The sequence below is a fragment of the Emydura macquarii genome, unplaced genomic scaffold (genome assembly GCF_026122565.2).
Source record: "Emydura macquarii macquarii isolate MOO-44397 ecotype Brisbane River unplaced genomic scaffold, CSIRO-AGI_Emac_v2 contig_1477, whole genome shotgun sequence".
In the NCBI taxonomy this organism is placed as follows: domain Eukaryota; kingdom Metazoa; phylum Chordata; order Testudines; family Chelidae; genus Emydura; species Emydura macquarii.
Genome location: NW_027131614.1, coordinates 26,262,839 through 26,287,174, shown reverse-complemented (window position 1 = coordinate 26,287,174; position 24,336 = coordinate 26,262,839). Strand labels below are relative to the sequence as shown.

Sequence of the window (24,336 nt, the reverse complement as noted above, 5' to 3'; positions counted from 1 at the left end):
CCTGCACTGTTCCCCTGGGAAGACTGTTCCAGAACTTCACTCCTCTGATGGTTAGAAACCTTTGTCTAATTTCAAGCCTAAACTTGTTGATGGCCAGTTTATATCCATTTGTTCTTCTGTCCACATTGGTGCTTAACTTAGATAACTCCTCATTCCCCCTAGTATTTATCCCTCTGATGTATTTATAGAGAGAAATCATATCTACCTCAGTGTTCGTTTGGTTAGGCTAAACAAGCCAAGCTCTCTGGCCTCCTCTCATAAGGTAGGTTTTCCATTCCTTGGATCAGCCTGGTAGCCCTTTCTATTCCAGTTTGAATTAATCTTTCTTAAACATGGGAGATCAGAACTGCACACAGTATTCCAGATCAGGTCTAAACAGTGCTTTGTATAAAGGTACTAACACTTTCTTGTTTCTTCTGGAAATACCTTGCCTGATGCATTCTAGGACTGCATTAGCCTTTTTCACAGACACATTACATTGGTAGCCCATAGCCATCCTGTGATCAACCAATAACACCCACATCTTTCTCCTCCTCTGTCACTTCCAACTGATAAATCCCCATCTTATAGCAAAAATACTTGTTTTTAGTCCCCAAGTGCATAACCTTGCACTTTGCATTATTAAATTTCATCCCATTTCTATTACTCCAGTTTTCAAGGTCATCCAGATCTTCTTGTATGATATTCCGGTCCTCCTCCATATTAGCAATACCTCTGAACTTTGTGTCATCTGCAAATTTTATTAGCACACTGACAATTTTTGTGCCAAGGTCATTAATAAAAATGTTAAATATGATTGGTCCAAAGACCGATCACTGAGGAACTCCACTAGTAACCTCTCTCCAGCCTGACAGTTCACCTTTCAGTATGGCCCATTGTAGTCTCCCCTTTAACCAGTTCTTTATCCACCTTTCAATTTTCATATTAATCCCTATCTTTTCCAATTTAACTAATAATTTCCCATGTGGAACTGTATCAAATGCCTTACTGAAATCCAGATAGATTAGATTGACTGCATTTCCTTTGTTTAAAAAATGAGTTATCTTCTCAAAGAAGGAGATCAGGTCTGTCTGGTGGAATTTACCTTTTGTAAAACCATGTTATATTTTATCCCAATTACTGTTTACCTGTATGGCCTTAAATACTTTCTCTTTCAAAATTTGTTCCAAAACTTTGCATACAATTGAGGTCAAACTAATAGACCATAGTTTCTCAGATCCAGTTTTTTCCCTTTCTTAAAAATGGGAACTATACTAGTCATTCTCCAGTCATGGGGTAGAACCCCCAAGTTTACAGATTAATTAAAAATCCTTGCTATTGGGATTGCAATTTCATGTGTCAGTTCTTTTAATACTGTTGGATGGAAATTATCCAGGTATTCCAATTTAGTCCCATTAAACTGTTGGAGTTTGACTTTCACCTCGGATGTGGTAATTTCTACTTCCATATCCTCATTCCCATTAGCCACCCTGCCACTACTCTTAAGATCTTCGTTAGCCTTATTAAAAACTGATGCAAGTATTTGTTTAGATGTTGGCCCATGACTAGATAATCTTTAATCTCCACCCCGTCCTCAGTGCTTAGTGGTCTCACTTCTTTCCTTATTTTCTTTTTATTTATATGGCTATAGAACCTTTTAGTATTGGTTTTAATTTCCTTTGCTAGATCCGACTCTGCTTGGTTTTTGACATTTCTCACTTTATCCCTACACTTTCTGACCTCCAAGAGGTAGCTTTCCTTGCTGATCCATCCCATCTTCCATTCCTTGTGGGCTTTCTGCTGTCTCTTAATCACCTGTTTGAGATGCTTGCTCATCCAACTTGGTCTGGATTCCCCAAGAATTTTTTCCTCTTGTTTGGGATGCAAGCTTCAGATAGCTTCTGCAACTTTGTCTTAAAGTAATTTCAAGCCTCCTCCACATTCAAATCCTTGAGTTCTTCAGTCCAGTCCACTTCCCTAACTAATTTCCTTATTTTTTTTTAAAGTTTGCCATTTTGAAATCAAGGATCCTAGTTGCAGATCTATTTTTATTTATCCTTCCATTTAGTTTAAACTGAATTAACTCATGATCACTCAAACCAAGGTTGTCCCCTACAAACCTCTTTTATAAGGTCTTCACTACTCACCAATACCAAATCTAAAATGGCATCGTCTCTTGTTGGTTCAGCAACAATTTGGTGAAGTAATCGGTCAGCTATCATATCCAGGAAAAGCTGAACCCTCATATTATTAGTACAACCTGTCCTACAATCTATATCTGGGAAGCTAAAGTTTCCCATAATCACAACTATTCCCAGTAGTATTTATTTTATTAAAAACATTGAAGAGGTTTCTATCCATATCCAAATCAGATTCTGGGGATCCATAGCATTCCCAAAGCACTAGTTTTCTTCCCCAAAGTGATTTTGGCCCAAACAGTCTCTGCCTTATTCATTCCGTCACTTCTAATTTCTTTACAGTCTACCTCATCATTAATATACAATGTCACTCTACCACCTCCACCTTTATTTTTGTCTTTCTTGAACAGCACATACACTTCAATATCTGTAGTCTAGTCATGACTACTATTCCACCATGTTTCTGTTATCCCTGTAATATCTTGTTTCACTTCCTGAACAAGTAGTTTTAGTTCCTCCATTTTGTTACACAGGCTCCGTGCATTGGTGTTAAAACATCTTAGTTGTTTCAGCTTGGCTACACCCAGATTCCTCCCCTGATGAGGTATAGTCATTCAACTGCCAGAATCACATACACGACTGTTAGTTTCATTGATACTGACACTATTTTTTCTCTTAAGGTCCATTCTCCCACCTCCTGCTGTTCCTTTCTCCATTGCTGTATCCTTTCTTATTTGATTTTCCTCCCAGTCCATGTTAGAATCAGGCACTAAGATTACATGAACATCTCCCAACCATCTCCCCTGAGCTCCTAGTTTAACGCTCCTTTAATCAGTTGTGCCAATTCCCATCCCAAAAGTCTATTTCCCTCCCTACTCAAGTGAAGTCCATCCAATGAGAATAGTCCTCTGTCCATGAATGCCTCCCAGTGGTCAAACATCCCCAAGCCTTCCTCATAGCACCACTATCTGAGCCATCTGTTAATCATAATAATCTTCTCTCATCTTCATTCTCGTCCTCTAGGGACAGGTAGAATCCTATTAAAGATCACCTGAGCCTCCATTTCCTTAAGCATCTTCCCCAGCCTGAAATAGTCTCCCTTGATACATTCCAGTGAGAATCTAGCTGAATCATTTGTTCCCACATGAAGGACAAATAGTGAATTCTTTCCTGCTCCCATTAGGTTCCTCTTCAGCCTCAGGTCCACATCCCGTATCTTATCTCCTAGCAGACAAGCAAGTGATGGTGTGATTCTCCATCCTTCTTCCTGTTCCTTCTGGCTGCATGTCCTCTTGTCTTTTATTCTCTCTTGCAATATTCTGTGAACCATCCAGTATCCTCCAGGGTCTCTGCACTCTGGATATCTCCATGGACTCTTCCCCTTTTCTCAAGGGAATAGCCACTCTTCTTCCTTGACCTCCCAACTTCAGTTAGTACCGATTGTGCCTTGGTTTCATTTGCCAGCTCAGCAAATCTGTTACTGAGCGCTATTTCTCCTTCACTAGCCAGTCTTTTCCTCTTCCTGGTTCTCATAGTCACATGCTTCCACTGGCCGCTTTCCTCATCCAACAGTCTCCCCTCAGAATTCTTCAGTCCAGCTTGCATCTGTGAGTCTAAACTTTTCCCTTCAGTCTCCTCTTGCCTTCCCTCCATCATCTGCTTGAATCCCTTAAAAACTCAACCATAGTTAACACATCCATCTCCAAACCTCAGATCTTCTCTTCCATCAGCTCTATCAGGCCTCACTTCATACAAACAAAGCTCTTTTCAGGTACCTGCCCCAGGATCATGTACATGCGGCAACTTCCACATCCAGTCATCTTCACTGTCTCTTCCATTCCTTGGATCACTACCACTGCTGCCTCTGTATCTGACATAGCCATCCCACTTAAAATCCTGTCATGGAAAAATAAAACACAAAACAAACAAAACAAACAAACAAACAAACCAAAAAACCAAACACCAAAAGAACCAGAACACCACCCTCCCCCAAACTCCCTGTTTACAGCTCTGTTGGCTGACTCCTGTGCTGCTGCTCCTGTGTTGCAGGCTGGCTGCTTGGCTACCTTTATAGGCCCGCTAATAAGGGAAGCTCTGCCCTGTAATCAGGGCTCTGTTTCTCTCCAAGCTCACTGTCCCCTTTCAGCCTCTGCAAACTGAACAAAAAACACAAAAGAAAAAAACCACACATCACACTCAAAAATTCACTCTCTGCCCCTAAGGAACAGGGGCTTGCTTCTCGACTCTTTTAGGTGCAGGGGCACAGGACACTGGAATGTGCCAGACCATTTTTAATGGCTCTATGATGGCCTCCATAACCGGAAGCACCAACACCTTACTTTGGCCTGCAGGTTGCAAAAAATGCAGGAGCTGGTGTTTTGGGTCCTGGATGTACTCCAATGGTATCTGGAGGTCATTGGCAATCCTCTGCAGCAGCTCCTGGTACTTCCTATGAGCATCTAGTGAAAATGGAGAGGAAGGAGTGACTGCTTTGTCCAGAGATGAGGATGAGATTTCTGACCTGCTGATCCAGGTCAATATTCTCCCTCCTCATACTCCAACAAATCCGTGGCTGCCAAGTAGAAGTGTGGTAAGATTCCTGGTTGGGTCTCAGCTATCTCCCATAGGGATCCGATGGGTCCCAATAAGGCCAGAAGGAGGGGTCAACTGTTTGTGGGGGACCTCCTCCTTCTAGCATTGGATCCCAGAGATCACTGGGGTAGTCACACCTAGTAGGGTAGTGCCCAGATCTCCTCAGCTGCCTGTTGGGGCTCAGATCTCTCTGAAGAGATGGTGGAGCGGTCAGAAAATCTGACTCATCCTAATCTGAAAACTGCTCCCCTTCCAGTGGTGGAGCCATCGGTGTTGGAGTACTCCTGCCCATGGTTGAAGACGAGATGGTTCCTGAGACACTGAAGTAGTAACATCCTCTGGTGTAGTCATCGGCAATCCCTCAATTTGAGGATGATCTCTTTCACAGGGTTTTATTTTATATGGGTCCTTTGGTGACTGTGGAGTCTGATCCTTAAGCCACAGACTCTTTGACAGATGTTGCAGGTAGCATTGGAAGGCAGGATTGGGCCACGATTACTGCATGACAGTTGTCTGTTCTTTCTTTTCTCATGTTTTTCTGAGACCAGAGTGAGGCAATTTTCCTCAAAAATTGTCTTTCCCTCTCTGACAAGTCTTCATCAGTTAGCCCTATCTTGGGCTACTGTCTCCCAATGTGTGATATCAAACGTTTCTTAATGTTTGCCTTGAGGGTATATTTGAAGTGTTTCTTTTGGCCTCCCTGTTTCTTTTCTCCTTTGGTGAGCTGGGCATACAGCAATTGTTTTGCTAGGTGTGCAACAGGTATGCACACACAGTGCCCACTCCCTCTCACGTAGTGTTGGATAATCAGGGCTTCAAAACTGAGGATGTTGGCCTCTTTGAGGACACTCATGTTAGTACAGCAATCCTCCCACTTTATGTTGAGGATGTTCTGGAAAAAGTACTGGTGCTGGCATTCTAGGTTTTTCAGGTGTTTTCTGTAGATCACTCAACTCTCACAGCTGTAGAGGAGAGTTGGAATTACCACTGCTTTACAAACTAAAAATCTAGTGTTTATTCTGATATCGTAGTTGTTGAACACCCGGCGGGACAGTCTGCCAAAGACAAGGCTGGCACAATGGATTCTGTGCTGAATCTCGATGTCCATGTTTGCCCTCTGCAAAAGAAGACTGCCAAGGTAGGCAAAGTGTTCTACATTTTCAAGTTCCTCTCTGCCAATGTAGCTAGGTCTGGTGATTGACCAGGAACAGGCTGATGGAGAACTTTTGTTTTGCTGATGTTCAGGGTTAGCCCTAAGCTTTCATAAGCTTCTGAGAAGCAGCTGAGGGCTGTTTGTAGATCCTCCTTTGAATGTGCAACTACAACACATCATCTGCATACTGGAAGTCAGTTATTGTTGCTGATATTATTTTAGTTCTAGCAAGGAGACGAAAAAGGTTGCCGTCAGTCCGATATTGGATGTCAATGCCCTGTGACAGACTGTTTTGGATTAGTTTTTTCATAGCTGCTATGAAAAAGGAGAAGGGAGTGGGTGCCAGTACACAACTTTGCTTTACGCCAGTTCAAATGGCAAAGGTCTTAGAGGTAGAGCCACTGAATAGGATGGAGCAGTCATCTGGTCATGGAGAAGTCTTACACTGATGGTAAATTTACTTAGGCAACCAAACTTTGACAAGATTTTCTACGGTGCCTCATGCTTGGCAGAGTTGAAGGTTTTGGAGGGCCAGACCAGAGAGGATGGGAGAATGTGGATAAAGGAGGAAGATATCCAACAGTTTTGTGTGTGTCTCCATATAGTCCCGTGTCTGGAGGACTCCAGTGGTTGGGACTCCAATGGTTGTGGCGTGTCTTGGGAGGTAGCGCAGTCATTGGATGAGTGAACAGGTACTGATGATGTGTCCAGACTTGCACTCCCAGACAGAACCAGCAGATGACAGTCCTTGTGTTTTGGAACCAGAGACACCAGCAGAACTGGCAAATCTTTCTTCTTGCACTCAAGTCTGAGGGTTTTCAGCAGTGCCAGTCACTTAGGATCCACACGCAAAGTCTCACCTGTTCTCAATGGGCTCTGGAAGGTAACATGTCTGTTGTTGGCAGTCCTGAACAGGGATCTGTCCTTGCAACCACGAGAGTGCACCCTACTCTCATTAGAAGCCCTGAAGAAAGAGTTCTTGGGTTTAGGAGCTGCTGACTCCATTCCTAAGCTTATGCTTGGACGGGTGCTGCTCATCTATTGGGGCCAATGTATGGGGAAGAGGGGTCTTCCTAGCTCAAATCAGAGTGAGGACTTCCACAGGATGTCCACATTGCAATTAAAAATCTGCTGCTGGCCGATGCCAGCTGACTCAGGCTCATGGGGTTTGGGCTAAAGGGTTGTTTAATTGCAGTGTAAAGATTCGGGTTTGTCCTGCAGCCCAAGTTCTGGGACCCTCCCACCTTGCAGTGTCCTAGACCCCGAACTCCATGAGCCCAAGTCAGCTGGGAAAGGCCAGCAATGACTTTTTACTTGCAGTGTAGGCATAGCCTTCTCCATAAGTTGTTTCCTTAGACGAAGCTCACAAGCTTTGTGAGGTCTTGATGGAAACAAGTGACAAACACCACACGTTGTAGAAATATGCATCTCACCCAATCAGCAGAGGCAGCAATGGTAATCATCACTCAGGGAGAAGGAGCAAGGACAGGAGATACAATTCTTGAACCCGGGGACTCTGGGCACAGTCCTAGACCATACGGAGGGAGTCCCCAGTACACAGAAAAACAAGCTAGACTATTTATACTACCAAACTCTAACTATACTAATATAAAAGCTATGAAGCATAAAAACGATTTATAAATCTATTAACAGGTTCTATCAAGAGAAAAAATTGGAGAAATCTGTAAATGCAGGGATTCCGACTCAGGCCATGTGACAGTAAGAAGGAACTAGAGAGGCATCTGCCCCCACTGACTTTACGCCCTCAGTCGGGATCACAAGACGACCTACTGCAAATATATGTGTCTTGTTAGAATTTCTGGACTCATACCCACATGTGGAATACACACAGGGACATGCACTCAAAGAAGCAGTTTGCTTTTCTGACAATTTTCCTGTAGGGCAGAGAGAGAGAGAGAAATGTCCATATCACTGCCATTGCATCTCCCAACATATGGAAAGTAGGCTAGCCAATCACCATTGAATAACAGATGAAGGGAAAGCAGGCTGGCTAGTCAATCTCCCTTCCAAGGATGATAAGAGAGGAATTGGATAATGGGCACCAGATTGAGGGTATGGGAAAGGCCCTTCCAAAAGACAAAGGCAAATAACTGGCAAGGAAAATAGAGCCTGGAGAAGGGTGACATATATAAAAAAAACCAGAAGAAGTGGGGATGGAGTTAAGGTCCTGTAAGGGGTTTTCCCCTGGCACAAATGTCCTCCCTCCTCTCCCTGTCACCTAAGGTAGATCTCCCTGGAAAGGAATTTCTTTTTCAATTTCTCTTTCCACAAGGCTGAGAAGGGGAGAGAGTGCCCAGCTAGCAGCAGATGAGAGACTGGTTGCCTTCTGTCCAGGTCTGGAACTTACAACTAAGCAAAAACATACAGGAAGACATACTAAAATAGTGCTATATGTTCTTCACTTTTGTGACAACTAAAATAGACAACATAAAAAATGTAAAGAGACAAGGAAGGGTTGTCAATTAAGGCAAGTTAATTGAAATTTAAAAATATTTAACGGTTATGCATTACAGTACATACAGTCACTGAATGAGGTATATGAAATATTATACCAAGATATAACTATACATCTTAAGAACTGAATTTTATCCTTAATTCTGATTTTCCTTGATTTTTTTCAATATCAGTACGTTTATTAGTAAACAGACCAAACTAACCACAAGTATTTTGAAATGTATTCTAAATTATTGTCTAGAAAAGTAAGCTAAGAAAAATTACCTCAATATTTTCTTTATGTATATATTTACTTTGAATAAATTTTGCCTCTAGATCAGCCACTGGTCCCTCAATGTCTGCTATCCTCTTTATAGTTTCTTCTTTTGTCTTAACATTATCTTTTTTCTTTTGCTCTAGCTCACCATACATTGCTTTAATCCTAGCCTGTTAAAAAAAACATAAAATTAGTTTTCAACTACATTGAAATCAGACACAAAAGAAGAACAATCTATTTAAAAATTTCAAATTTGAAAGGTCAGTGATACCCTTAACATAACATTATGAACAGGACCACAAATTACCTATATATTTGTATATATAAAATCAAAGGTTAGCAAATAGAGCTCACTGATATTAGGAATATCTATAGAATGAGAGCAAAGTTAGCCACTTAGCCAGAATATGTCATTGTAGCCATTAGAACTGACAAAGAGTGAAGGGATTGAACAGGAAAAAAAATGTCAATATTACATTAAACAGACATGGTAGGTAAGGTAATAACTCTTATTGGGCCAACTTCTATGGGTGGAAGGTACAAACTTTCAAATTATACAAACCTCTTCTTTGGATCGGCGGAAAAGAAGTCAGAGTGTCTGAGCTAAATACACATTGGGACATAGTTAAGCATAAGTGGCAACAACTGTTGTTGAAAGCTTTTGAAATGGAGGGGGCAATAAGGGTTAGACTGTTAAGAAAAAGGGGTTTGAAGTTGGTTGTCAGGCAGGTGTGTGTTACAAACTGTTGTAATGAGCCACAAAATCAGTGTTCTGTTCAGTCACACTGATTTTTGGTGTCTAGCAGCATTATGAATTTAAGTTCCCAGGCTCACCTTTTGAAAATGCTGCACAGGTTTCCTTTGAGGATGAGAATTTGAAGATCAGATGTGCAATGATTGCTTTGTGAAAAGTGTTAGCCACAAGTGGTATGCTGTTTTTGAATTTCATAATTTTTTCCTGTCTGAGTTCATTTAAGAGCATAGTGATTGTCTAGTTTCACCCATATAGTTATTATTGGGGCAATTCTATAACTCTCTGACCACTACCTACAACTCCAAATAGGTTGAGCACCTCTGCAAAAGGACCCCAGAAAAACTGCACCATACATGCTCCAGAAGAGACCATCTCAAATGAGAAATCATGACATGCTCCCACACACTGGAAGAAAAAAATATCAGAATGCTTATTATGCAGCAAACTCAAAACAACTATCTAAAATACATGACAACCATCCAACACTAAAACAAAAAGTGAAACCCCCTACAGAAACTCCATAACCAACAGAACACCAACACACCATGACCAATCACATGAACACTACATGACACCCTAACATCAACAACCTATCAGGACTACTCTTAACCACAACTGAAGCACCTGTACTCTCCAAGAGACAAAACTTCTGCCCCAAAACAGAATATACGATTATGGGAAAAATAGAAGAATTCCTCCATCAACTCCACCTCAAGGAATTATTTCACCACAAAGATGACACCACAACTACCATTTCTCCACTGACAGACATAAGAAAAAAAGAATCATCTGACTAGACATTGCTAAGAAGATGAAACCACATGCTGGACCATTAAGCGACTGCTTCAGGAAAAAATCGACTGTGAAATCCTAATCAAACATGATATTCATCACAATCTCTTTATCACTGAGAGGACAGCTATATAGTTCCTGAAATCCAGCCACCAGATAGTGATCAAACCAGCAGACAAAGGGGGCACCATCATAGTTCTTAATTGTGATGACTGTCAACAAAGCCAACAGACAACTCTCTATAGACACCACCTACTACAACAGAGATAACCTACTATAAAAAAAGTAAAAAACTACTCCACACCACAATTCATACAATTTTAAAATACCATCAAATCCTTTCTCAAACAACTCAAAGAAAAACTCTACAACCTCATCCCCCACGAACCCACCCCAGGGACCTTCTATTTGCTTCCCAAGATACACAAACAAGGGAACCCAGGCAGGCACACACTTATTGAATGAACATCAAGACTCATAGAAACCATGCTCAAACCACTCACCACACAAAGGGCCAGCTTCTTCCAAAACATTACTAACTTCTTCCAGAAAATCTGCAACTTTAACAACCTCCCCCATAACACCATCCTTGCCACCATAGATGTCACCTCACTATACATCAATATCCCTCATCATGATAACATTGCTGCCTGCCTCAAATACCTACAAGATAATGTACAATGTTCAGAAATCCACTCAAAACACAATGCCAAATGCATCCATTTCATCCTAAACCACAGCAACTTCACATTTAACAACACTTTGTCCAAACCATGGTAACAGCTATGGGTATTAGGATTGCTCCCCAGTATGCAACCTCTTCACGGGCCATCTCAAGGAAGAATTTTTGGAAAACCGCACCATGAGACCAACATTATTACACTTGAGATACATCAGGGATATTTTTATCGTCTGGATAGACAACTTAAACTCCCTCAGAGATTTCTACCACAACTTCGACAATCACCACTCGGCCACCAAACTCTCTCTAGAACACTGCCATACCAGCATCAACTTCCTTGACATTATGATTAGCTTTAGCCATGGAATCCTACAAATAACTATATGAAAGAAACCCTCAGATCACCACACTTGCATCCACAGAATCCAGCAACCACCTCAGACACACACAAAAATCTGTTATCTACAGCCAGGCACTCAAATAGCATAGAATTTGCTCTGAAGAGACAGTTAGGGATACATATCTAAACACACTTAAAACTGCCTTCATTATACAAGGACATTCCACAGAAAAGTAGACTGCATCATGGAAAGGGTCACCCAAATACCTTAGGAGAAGCTGCTTCAACACAGGAAAAAAACCCACTGATTACACACCTCTTGTTATCACCTATCACCACACACTGGAACCCATATGGGGTATCATCAAACATTTACAACCCATATTTGACAGAGAACACATCTTGAAAGATATCTTTTTCAAACCCCCTCTTCTGGCCTTCAAACAATCTCCCAACCTTGCCAAGCTCATCATCAGAAGCAAGATCTCCACAGACCAAGACACACCAGCTCAAAGCAGCATCTGATCCTTCCAGAACAACAAATGCAAAATCTGCAGATTTCTCCACTGCTATGGTGATCAATACTCACCGTAACCCATCTTTCAGGATTAAAGGGTTCTACATGCCTGTCACAGTGGTGGTGTATCTCATCCAATGCATCAAATGCCCCAAAACAACTATGTGGGTGAAACTGGATAATCATTACTCTCTCAAAAGAATTTACACGGAAAAATGATAAAAGACAAAAACACCATATTACTCATGGGCAAACAGTTTTCACAAAGTGATCGCTCCCAATCTGTTCTTTCAATAACCATCTTCAATGGAAACCTGCATAACATCTTCAAAAGGTGAGCCTGAGAATTTAAATTCATAACACAGCTAGACACCAAAAAGCATGGATTCAACAGAAACATTGGATTTATGGCTCATTACAACAATTTGTAACATATCACACTGCCTGCTAACCCTTAATGGCCCACTCCAAACCCCTTTTGCATATAATTGAACCTTTATTGCCCACTCTATTTTCAAGCGGCCTCCTATAATATGCATTACCCCTTATGCTTAATAATCTGTCCCAATTTCTGTTTAGCTCAGACAAACTGATATCCTTCTCCAAACCTCAAGAAGAGCTTTGGGTAGCTTGTACTTTCCCCCAACAGATGCTGGTCCAATAACAGATATTATGTCACCTCCCTTGTCGCTATCATATCCTGGGACCAACATGATTATAAACACAGTAAACAAGTATTACATTAAAGCTGATGAAGAAATGAAAGTATTATTTAAGCAGTTCCTAGTCCTAGTGAGGACATCCTCAGAATGGGTAATTGAAATACTGGAAATTCGTGTCAGGAGTCAAATTCTTTACTGATGAGAAACATTATCACCATGGCTATTGCTCTTTGGTTAAGATAAGGAAGCTAAAAAGGAAGACAGCAAAATGAAGAAGAAAATCATCATTGCAAAATAAACCAAACTTTTAGGTTTAGGACAAAGATAATCCTACCTTTAAAAAAAAAAAAGTCAGAAATTCACAGTCGTTTCCAAAATTAGATTGGTTATTTTAATTCAAACTCTTTAAACATAATCAGATCCTGCCAGTTTTCCAAAGAGCATATATCATCAGCTAGGGAGAACTCTGTTTGCCTGCAATCCAGGCTGGTCAAAAAGTGATTTATTACAGAAAGATTTACAATGTTAAAACAAAAATATATGTAAGAGGAGTTTATACATGAAATACATGTATTAATGTCTTATTTACCTGAGTTAGTTGCCAAGCTCCTCTTTCATCTCGAATTAGTTTTTTTATGTTCTCTTCCAAATTCTTAAAACAAAAAAAAAATATTTAAAAAATTAACAACCACAGTGTAATGTATAACAACAAAAGCAAATTAAAGGACAACTATAATGAAGATTTAATACTGACATTACTATAAAGACAAACAGCTTGTAAATTGTGTCTTATCTACTATACAATAAAATGAATAATGAATAAAGAGAAAGTAAATTACAATTTTGGCACTATGATGATATAAATTCAGGCACAGGAACCAAACTGATGCAGCAGAAAGTACAAGAAAGCCAACAGAACTTTCTAAAGTGTAAGTTAAATTACTTTTTATAGCTAGCAGTCATTAAATATACTCAATACCTGAATGTTACTGTGACAGTCTATACTATTATGGTCACCACTTTTATAAAATTATGAGAAATCCTGTGCAAAATATGCCTTGTGAGGTATTGGAAAAGTCAATCTGTTGATCATTACTGTCCTGTTGAAATGCATGTATCATCATTGTATATGAGATTTTGCTATATGTTTGTTACTGAAACATGTGAATCTGGGAAACACCCACAGGGACCCTGCAGCAAATGGGTGATCAACACCCAGCCAAGTGTTAAGCGACCATCACCCGCCATTCACCAGCAGGGGAGCTGTAAACAAGAAATTTACAATCCACATGAAAGACAGTTCTTTGAGCATGTACACGATGGGGCTGCCTAACCTCCATGACACAGCAAAAATCTTTTCAGCACTTGAAAGAGAGCATAAAATATGAGACAGTGACATCACCACCTCACCTCTTCTCCCCCACCTACACTGAAGGCAACAAAATCGTTTGAAAGACAAAGAAATCATTGAACTGGAGGAGGTGATCCTAATTGGAAATGTTTTCCAGTTAGCACAGACTGCTGTAGGTTTTGGGGTAAGAGAAACCTTATTACTTCAAATTTGACTTTGCACGATAAAGCTTAAGAATTAGACTGTGATTTTATCTTTTATTTCTTTTTGTAACTAATTCTGTTCTTCTATGATTATACCACTTATAAATCACTTAAAACCAATGTTTAGTAGTTAAAATTTTATTTTAATGTTTTATCTAAGCCAGTGTGATTCTGATTGAAGTTTGGGGAATCTACTCAGGTTACAAAGGCTGGTTACTTATTTGTACCCTGTCATGGTATGACAAACTAATGATCTTATTCTGATCAAGGGGGTCTTGAGTAGTGTAAGAGGAACATTTTTGGAGAGCAAGGCTGGGCCTGAGGGTATTGCTTGGTGTCTCTCTGTATACAGTTCATGAGTGGCTTGGGAAAGCATTCATAAAACTTAGCTGGGTGGGTATGCCTCTACATACTGATGGCTGTGTGAGAGCAAAGCCTGTAGAGGCTGTTTGTCACTAACACAGATTCATGGAATCATAGAATATTAGGGTTGGAAGGGACCTCAGGAGGTCATCTAGTCCAATCCCCAGCTCAAAGCAGGACCAACCCCAACTAAATCATCCAGCCAGAGCTTTATCAAGATGATCCCTAAAGACCTCTAAGTATGGAGATTCCACCACCTAAACATAGCAATGTATGAGACAGCATTGGCTGGAGAGTTAAGGGGGCACAGTAATTCCACTGTCCAGATTGTACCTCAGGGGATGTCACAGTTATCTACAAGGATCATGAATGTCAAATGAGTAATTTTATATATCAGTGCCTTCCCTGCATTCCATTGTTTTACACAGAAGATACCTTCTTTGCAAATCATATGCAAATCTGAACTTAGTTCCAGCAGTCCCTCATATGAAACTCCTCTTCTGCTCTTCCAGTATAATAAGGGCCTACCTCCCAAGATTGGGATTTATTCATTCTATATCTTTAGTTTAAGATTTGTAACATAAGGCAGATCAAAATAACTTGATATAATTAAAATCTCAGGTAGTTTAACCAGAATATAGGCTTTTGGTTTGTTTCTGTAACTTAAAATTTTTAAGTGAATTTAGTGCTTGGGAAAGGTGTATTAGAGACTGAAATTCTTTATCTATCAAATTCTTTACTGTTACAGGTCACACTGTACTTAGAGAAGGCACACAGCCTCAATCAACCCAGTTCTGGACAATGAAAGTGTAATTCCATCTTTAGGCTGATTCAGCCTCTCTATTGAAATTGTCAGTTTGTGCCAACTGTGATGATAATTTGGTGACACTACCAGTTGGGCACCGGGATATGGACTGAGACCACCAGCACACTTATTCTATAGGACACTGAACAAATTGGAACTACATTAAGTATATTTACAGGGAGAGAAAGAAATGGTTACTTACTGTAACTGTGGTTCTTCAAGATATGATGCAGATATGTATTCCACTAAAGTAATTCTTGAGCAGTACCCCAATGTGGAGGCAGGGCTTAGAGTCTGCCCTTCCGAGACCTGCATTCACTCTGGAAGATGTGGTAATAGCTTATTGGTTGGTAAAGGTATGTATGGACAACCACATAGCCACCCTGTACATGTCTGGTATGAGAATGTCACTGAGGAATGCTACTGATGTTGCTTGCACTCTCATGGAGTGAGCCCGTATCCACTGAGGAGGCACAGCAGAAGCTATCTCATACGCAGCCTTGATACAGGATGTTACCCATCTAGAGATGGTCTGTGCAGAGACCACTTGTCCCTTCATACGGTCTGCATATAACACAAACAGGGGAGGCAAACACAAAATGGTTTAGTCCTGTCTAGATAAAAGGCTAGACATTGCCTGACAGCCACAGTATGAAGGCATTGTTCTTCCAGGGAAGGGTGAGCTTTAGGGAAAAACACAGGTAAATACACCACTTGATTCAGATGAAACTGAGAAATCACCTTGGAGAAAACTTTCAGTGTGGTCACAGTGTTACCTTGTCCTTGGAGAACTGAATGTAAGGCAGCTCATCCATGATGGTCTGCAACTCACACACCCTTCTTGTCAAAGTGATGGCTGTCAAGAACGTGGTTTCTGAGACAGGAGTGGCAGCAGACAGGAGGCATGGCAGTCAAATGGAGGGTCCATCAGAGCTTCCAGAACTATGTTTAGGTGCCACAAAGGAAACAGTTCTCGGACAAGATGTAAGCAAAAAATCCCCTTCAGAAATCTCACCACCATGACACTGAAAAAACTGACTTTTCTTGAACCGGGGGATGGAACACTGATATCGCTGGCAAATGCACTCTCAGTGAACTGACCTCAAGGTTCAATTTCCAAAGATGGAGTAGGTATTCCAAGATGTCCTAGATGGAAGCCCCTGTCAGTTGACTCCGATGAGCCAAGGACTACAATGAGAATCTTTTCCACTTTGCTAAGTACGCTGTCTTAGTGAAGGTCTTTCTACTGTTGAGTAGGATTTGGTGGCAGCTGCTGAGCATTGTTCCTCCTCTCCATTCAGCCATTTAGCAGCCATGCTGTAAGGTAAAGGGAACTGACTGCAAGATGGAGAGTACAACTGTGGCCCTGAGTGAGCAGGTCTAGAGGGAGAGGAAGTGGTATGAAAGGCTGAGCCAAAAGAGCAAGCCATGCTGGAGCAATGAGGATGACCGTGGCCCAATCTGCCTTGCACTTGAAGATTACCTGAGGAATAATCGGAATGGGGGAAAAGGCCTACAGAAGAGCCAACTGCCAGCTGCAGTGGAAGGTCTCAGAGGAGGATCCTGGGTTGGGGGCCCCACGAGAGCAGAATAGTTAACACTTCCTGTTTTCCTTCATTGCAAACAGGTCAATCGCAGGAATGCCCCACATTGAAAAGATGACCTGGAGAACACTCTCCTTCAGGGGCTATTCTTTGTCTAGGAAGAAAACCTTGCTGAGATGGTCTGCAAGACGATTTTGCATCCCCAGCAAATGGACCGCTACTGGAGTGATGTCTTCTTGTAAGCAAAATTGCCATAGGTTGATAACCTAGAATGCGCCCTCCTTGCTTGTTCACATAGTATATCGCAGTAGCATTGTCAGTGAGTATGTGAACCACCGCATGTCTGATATCGGTTTGGAAGGCACAACATGCATTGTGGATGGCCCGAAGTTCCAACACATTGATACAGAATGATGCTTCTTGTTTCAACCACATGCACCCTCAACAAGTCCAGATATGCCTCCCAAACCAGAAGAAATGCATCGGTAACCACTGACTTGGTCGGAGAGGGCCGAGAGAAGGGGACCTGTTGGCATGCATTGCATGGGGACTCCCATCAGCCTAGGAAATCTAGAACTGGTGGAAGGAGACGAACCAACCTGTCCAGAGGATGCTGGGCAAGATGGTAAACCATTCTAGAGCCATATTTGAAGGAGGCAAAGTCATAACCTGGTGAACTGGACCACCTGCATGCAAGCAGACATGTCCCATCACTATCGTGGACAGCTGAGATTGAAGACTGAGGCAGAGCTGTTGAATTGCCTGGATGTGGTCAGTCATAAGAAATGCTCCTGACCTCATGGAGTCTAACAAGGCCCAATGAACCCAACTTTTTGAGTGGGAGCCAAGGTTGACTTTATGGTGTTTAAAATGAGTCCCAAGCGGTCAAGAAAATGTAACGTGGTTTCAACATGGATGAAAATCTCCTCTCAGGAGCCACTTTTCAGCAACTAGTTGTTGAAGATGTGGATTCCCTTACTCCTGAGATATGCCATGACCACTGCCATGCATTTGGGTGAAGACTTGGCAACAGAAGATAGGCTGAATGGGAGAACCGTATACTGAAAGTGGAGTTCTCCTATCACAAAACACAGAAACTTCCTGTGGCTCGGTAGAATGACCTCATGAAAATAAGACTCCTGAAGGTCCAGGTCAGTGAACCAGTCATTCTGAGACAGCATGGGGAGGATAGCAGATAGAGTGACCATGCAGAATCTCATGTACTTGATGAATGTTGTTGTGGCTGTGGTCTCATCCCACCCTAGGATTTTGGTATCAGAAAGGTCTGGGAATAAAGGCCATGGCCCCATTGTTCTCGTGGAACCTCCTCCACTGCTCCCAACTTCAATGGAGATCTGACAGGCTCAAGGAGCAGTGTCTTGTAAGAGGAGTCCATAAAGATGCATGGGGAAGGGGTAGAAAGGGGACATGGAAACTAACTGAATTATGTAGCACAATCTGACAGCATCTAGGACCCAGCTACCAGAGATAATCAGGTCCCATGCATTGTAAAAGCAGGTCTGCCTCTCCCCAAAGGGATGAGGGCAAGGAGGGGATGGAGTAATGATTAGACCAGTGCTCTGAATAAAGGAGTCAAAATGGGCATTTGGCCTGCACTGAGGGAGGGTGTCAGGACTGTCCAAAGCCTGAGCCTGACTGCTCCCTCTTGTGGGATCGATCCCGCTTTCTAGAGTAGTCTCACTGTTATTTTTTGGGGAAGACAGGTGGGCGGGGGAAATGTTGCACAAAGGAATGCTGCAGATGATATTGTTGCTGCTGCTGTGTCCCATGCCACAAGTAGTGTCAGACCTGGTAGATACAGTGATAATGTAGCGCCTGAATGTGCTGACATAGAAGGTGGAAAGAGCTGCCATGGGAGCACTTGCAGTGTCAAATGGGGTTGCGCTGATGTGATGGGGTGTAGTTCCCCACACTGGCCCTGAAAGAGCTGAGTTAGGCCAGGTGAGCCCAATCAGCTAATTAGGTTGCAAATAGGGGAGCTTTTGGCTGGAGGCAGATAATTAGAAAGAAGCTCAGCTGCAAGGGACAGGGGTCTTCTACAAATGACAGGAAATTGGAACCAGAGAGGGTGGCAGGGAGAAGTCTGCAGTCACTCCCTTGGAAAAAGAAGGAAAGAGAGAGGGGCTGAAGAGGACAAACTGATGGGGTGTAATTGCTGGAAGAGGCATTGGCCTGACTGAGCTAATTAGAACCACCAGGAGATGGTGCTGTCCAGCCATGAGTAGAGCAAACCTGTCACAGCCAAAGAGGGACCCGGTGTTTAGGTTCCGCACATGGATTCCAGTACCAGCTCCATCCTCACCATAGGAAGGGGAGTATTTGGATGCGGTGCCAGCAGACACAGAGGTTCAGTGGCTTGCTCCATCATAGGGGTCATAAGTGGTGCATCCCTGGACCAACAGTGAGGTTGAAACCAAAAGGCAGAAGCCTGCCTGGTATACCAACAACATATGGACACAGTTGCTATTGGAATCTCTCTTGTCAGTACTGGACTCAACAGACACCCAGAGGCCAGAACCAGAGTCAAAGTTATGGGGCTTCTGTCATTCCCACTCAGTATCGCGGAAGGATCAGAAGTACAGGTGCCATCCCATAGACCAGCTTTTCCTAAAGGAGGTATAGAAGTCGCCCCCTGGCCCGGAGTGGTCCCAATTGATTTTATGAGACCTCTTCCTTGGTGCTGACAATGGAAAATGGTTTCTCCATCTCTTCGGCAAGGTACCTGACCCGTAATAAGAGGCGGCATGCTCTCTGAGCCCGAAGGTGAGCTTCTGCCCAAAGACAGCCTCGGTACTGGATTAGGCTGCATGGCCTGTTCAAGCAGGTGCTGCTTGAGGTGAAGGTCCCACACCACCTGAGTCCGCTTCTTAAACGAGTAACAAATTGAACAGTGCTCTTTAAGGTGGCCTTGCTGAGACAAAGCAAGCACTACATGTGAGGGTTGCTGTTGGGAATTGCCTCTTCACACGAAGAAGAGTGTTTAAACCCCAGTGAGGGCATCACTATTATCTATCTATCATATTATCTAACTACTTACTAACACAACTAAGTATATACAAGAAATTAGACTAAGACGAAATGCGAGATTGTGAGACTACAACCACACAGAGCTCCAACTCCAACCAGGGTCATTTAGCCAGGGGAGGGGCTTTAGCCAGGGGAGGGGCTTTAGCCAGGGGAGGGGCTACCTGTAGGGGCTACCTGTACAGGTACTGCTAGGCAATAGTCTCCAGCGAAAATGCAGGGGGTGCACACATACCTAAGTACAATACATCTGCATCTACTCAAAGAAGTAAGTATTATCGTTATATACAGCACTAATCTTTTGGTAGATAGTCCTAAAATGATTTGTCCCTGGGAGACAATGCCAACACTAAAAACAAAATCATTTCAAAAGCCAGTTAAGTGCTAAGTGACAACAGTACATTTACTTATCATATAATTTACAGAACTCACGCACTAAAAAGCAAAGAAATTAATAATTAATGACATAAAAGATTCTTGTTACTTTTTTTTCCCCCAGAAGCTGTAACACTGCCACTGTTTGCACTGTCTGAAGTTCAGCAGGGAGAAAGCCCTCATGCTAGAGAAGTTCCTTTTCTTTGTCCTATGAACATCCATTCAGATTTTAACTGAGTTATAAATTGTTAAAAATTGCCATTCCTCTTCTCTTGCATGCATTCCTTGGGAAACTTTTGGCAGCATGCCAAAATAATAATTGAAAATAAATGTTCTAAAGAACCTGGTTCTTAAGGCTACCACTGCAGCAGCAGTACCACCACATGTTGCACTGTGAACACCAAGGGTATGTCTACCCTGCAATTAAAATGCTCTGGGACCCTGAGAGGGGGAAGGGTCCCAGAGCTCAGGCTCCAGCCAAGGTCTGAACATTTACACCACAATTAAACAGACCCTTAGCCTGAGTCTCTTAGCCCAAGTCAGCTGTCACGGACCAGCCACAGGTTTTTAAGTGCAGTGTAGATGTACCACCCACTCCTAGGGGGTGGTGAGTGCCAGATCAGGCTCCCTACTGAAAAAACACTCTGAAACTGGCACATGGCCCCTATATCCTATCCATCCCTTTGAGGAGCCACATGGGGCTGAAGTGACACTACCTCTCAAGAGTAAGAGAGCCAGATTGGGCTCATCCAACAGCTCTGTAGACCCAGCACATAGTGTCAGTGGCCCATCCCCACTTCTGAGAGAGCAGATTTCTCCAGCTACCAAATAATCTAGTTAATCCTGTAATTCAAGTGTTAGGAGTCTGTGCTACAGCATTCAAGGTTCAGTGTTTAAACCATGCTGAAGATGGATGATGGGAGTGTTGTTGCAGATGGATACAATAAAATTTGTTTTTACATTTTTTCCTTTTAACATTTTTTTAGAAAGTTACACACAAAAACACATTAAAATAAAGTTCTTTCAGTTGCAAAGTCAAGCACTTGAAAATTAGGAAATGGCAGATTTATAATTGTCTATGTAATTTTACTTCTGTTTCCTTATGTATAAACAGTAACATACAGTCTGTGTGATTGCATACTCTTTTTTCCACAGGATTCTGTTTTATTCATTATGCAGACTGGACACACAAACTGGGGGGAAGGATTAAGATTGCTTGGACAACCAAAAAATTGGTATTTCCTAATTTTCAAATACTTGTCTTTGCAACCCATTTTAATGTGTTTTTTTAAGTTATCCAGTATAAATAATAAGTATTTCATCACAACACAAAAATTTAATTCTGCATTATGCATCAGTGTTTTAATGTATTATTTTTATCTTGATTTTGGAATCTAATCTTTTATGTTAAGATACATTTTTAAATGGGAAATATTAACTGACAAAATTTTTTGGTAAATCACCTGTAATTATTTTATTTTGACTATCTTCTATGTTCTATGAAGTTTCAATAGGAAAAGTTTAAGTGTATAACATCATTGCTTTTGGTAAATTTATGTATGTGTGTGGACTTGCATTTGAGGTTGATAAATATGAGTAATGAATACATACGTATCTTGTACATTATGATTCCTTTTACAAGAGATTAATATGCACATCTTTCCTTATATTTGCTAGTGTTAATGGCAAATTATAGAGAACTGAAATATAGTTCTTAACTTTTTTGATATTCTGCATACATAATTTAAAATATTATATTTACTAATTGATTGTATTTCTAACTTTCACTACACAAAAATTGCATGACTATCAAAAATGTACAAGAAAAAATTATATTTTACTTATACATATAGCCACAAAATCTTAATTCACTGTTAGACTCACTTTCACCCAATGATTACTTTTTTGAGAGTCAAGGTCCAATACAGTCCAATGCAAAATCAAGATCAACACAGTATGGCTATTAATAATCAGGAATTCAGTGGTGCTATGTATTTCAAAGATTATATAATGCAATAACTTGCTTTTTAAAAATATGTTAGCACAACAACCTAATGCATTAAATATTGCTTAAGACACAGTAAGTATATGGACAGAGGGATCCAATTTTCTAGCCCATAAACATGGCTTTATTCTGGTCCCTCAGCATAAAACAGATTTAAATCCAGCAGTTACATCCAGTGGAAGATTTCCCTGGCATAATACAAGTGATACTATGTGTTCTGTTTTAGGGCAAAAAGGTCAATTAGTGATTGGTCACACTTGTGGAAAAGTGACAAGGTTAGTGTTTATTTCAGGAACCTTGTGTTGAACCTGATACTTTCTCCTGAGATCATCTGCTTGTACATTCTCCTCCCCCACTAGGTGTCTGACTACTGGGTGGATGTGATATTGAATGCACCAGAGGCAGAGTTTTCTTACTTCCATTACTAAGATCTAGAAGTGTACTCCATCTTGCTTGTTGATGAAGAACATGGCTGTAGTATTCTCTGTAAGCACCTTACCATATTGCAAGGAAGGCAGAAGACCCTGAAGGCACACCACAGTTACCCTGAGCTCCAGTATACTGATATGGAGTCTGGACTACCAGGAGCAGGCCAAGTACTCTGAGGTCCAGACAGTGCATACCCTAGTCCAATTAGGAGGCATTGTGATGGTGGTAGTAGTAGGGGAGGGAGGAGCAAACTTTATCTCAATTCTCCTGCTGATGGAGTTGCTGGAGCCTTCAGGGAGATAATGTTAGCTTTCTTTGTAGACCCTGGATGTTGGGTGTACAGTCAGACACTACCCATTGTTGTAAGGGTCTCACTCACAAACAAAGTGAAAGATATGGATATTAGTTTGAGAAAAACTGTTTGGTTTTTACTGGTTGTTCACTGTGGATGTAACAATGCGTGGCCATCCCTCCTTGTCAGCCTTACTGTCACACCTGTGTAGGCAGGCTCAAAGAGGGAATTAGCTATCTTTGCTCAAGCCCTCAGGCAGGGTAGGACAACTAAGCAGTCTATGGCCCCAGGCCCTAAGGCAGGGCAGGACAACTTAGCATTCTGGGGCTCACAGGTAGAGTGAGCACCAAACCCAGTCGGGGCTCACAGACAGTGGTGTGAGTGCCAACAGAGTGTAGGGGTTCACAGGCAGGGGTGAGCTCAACAGTCTAGGGGCTCACAAGCTCCTGGCCTATGATGAGATAAGCTGCCACACCAAGGATGAGGTTGGCAGCAAGGGAGGGGGGAGGAGAACCTGGCCACACCCTACTCCATTGGGTCCCAGCCCAGGGCACTCACAGTGGCAGAGTGTTCCGCCACTGGTTCAGCGGGATACCAGCTGAAACACGCGGATGTGGTATCAGGCCACCACACAATCAGACTGTTTCCCCTGGGCTACTTCCTCCCTCCTTTCCCTGAAGTACCTGGGCCTCAGGGTCATTGTCCATCTCCATGGGGTAAAAAGCAAATGGTAACCCCAACAGCTCCCCAGCGTCCCAGGCAACCAGCAGTTCTGGCAGTTCCTCCAGGTCCCAGGCAGCTCTGGCAGATTCTCTGTGTCCCAGGTGACAGGCAGCTCTGCTCCTCCAGGTCTCCAGCACCAGGCAGCTCCAGTAGCTCCTCTGAGTCCTTGGTGCTGCAATGGTCAGGTGTGGGCAGCAACAGTGGGGGAGAGATGTCCTTCTCCTCTGGCAGCTTTCCCCCAACTGAGCCAGAGGGCCCACCCTTTATACTTTCTATTCCGGTCCCACCCTTATGCTTCCGGCATGGGGGTGTGGCCTTCCCAGCTCCGCCCACTGCGGGTGGATGGTGGTCCCTCCTTTACAGTCTCAGAGGGAGGCCATACCCCCTCACTACAGTGGGTTATCAGAAAGTTTCAAATCTTTTGTAATATCTCCTCTGGGAGAAACAACTTGGCTTGAAAGCAGACTAGAACCATTCAGATAAAAGTAATTCTACATGGGTCTTAGAGAAGATTTCTCCTAGTTAATTAGCAATGCTAGAGACTGTAGGAGATTGCACATGAAGTGAATCACAGAAGACAGATGGTCCAGAGAACTGGCCTTAATGAGCAAGTCATCCAGGTCGATGTAAAAGAATATCCCATCGAGTCTGAGGCTTGCATCTACCACCAAGACTGTAAGTGCTGTGGACAAGCTGAATGGAAGGACTTAAAACTGGTAATGTTTTGTCTCTGCACAGAATCTGAGGTACTTATTGTGGGTGGTTTTGAATATCACATGGACATAAGCGTTCTTTAAGTTGAGAGCCATATACCAATCACCATGGGGAAAGGAAGAAATTACATCACCATAATGTAAGCAT

At 42.2% G+C, this 24,336-nt stretch overlaps 1 protein-coding gene across 1 annotated transcript in view; it reads right to left on the bottom strand.

The window, feature by feature from the left end:
• The window catches only part of CCDC178 (coiled-coil domain containing 178), a 320,921-nt gene that overhangs the window by 205,872 nt on the left and 90,713 nt on the right, over positions 1 to 24,336 (bottom strand). Inside the window, exons 12-13 of the mRNA XM_067553881.1 lie at positions 12,930 to 12,992; positions 8,602 to 8,763 (exon numbers count right to left, since the gene is read on the bottom strand). Of these exons, the coding sequence (XP_067409982.1) occupies positions 8,602 to 8,763; positions 12,930 to 12,992 (225 nt within the window). The remainder of the gene's footprint in view (positions 1 to 8,601; positions 8,764 to 12,929; positions 12,993 to 24,336) is intronic.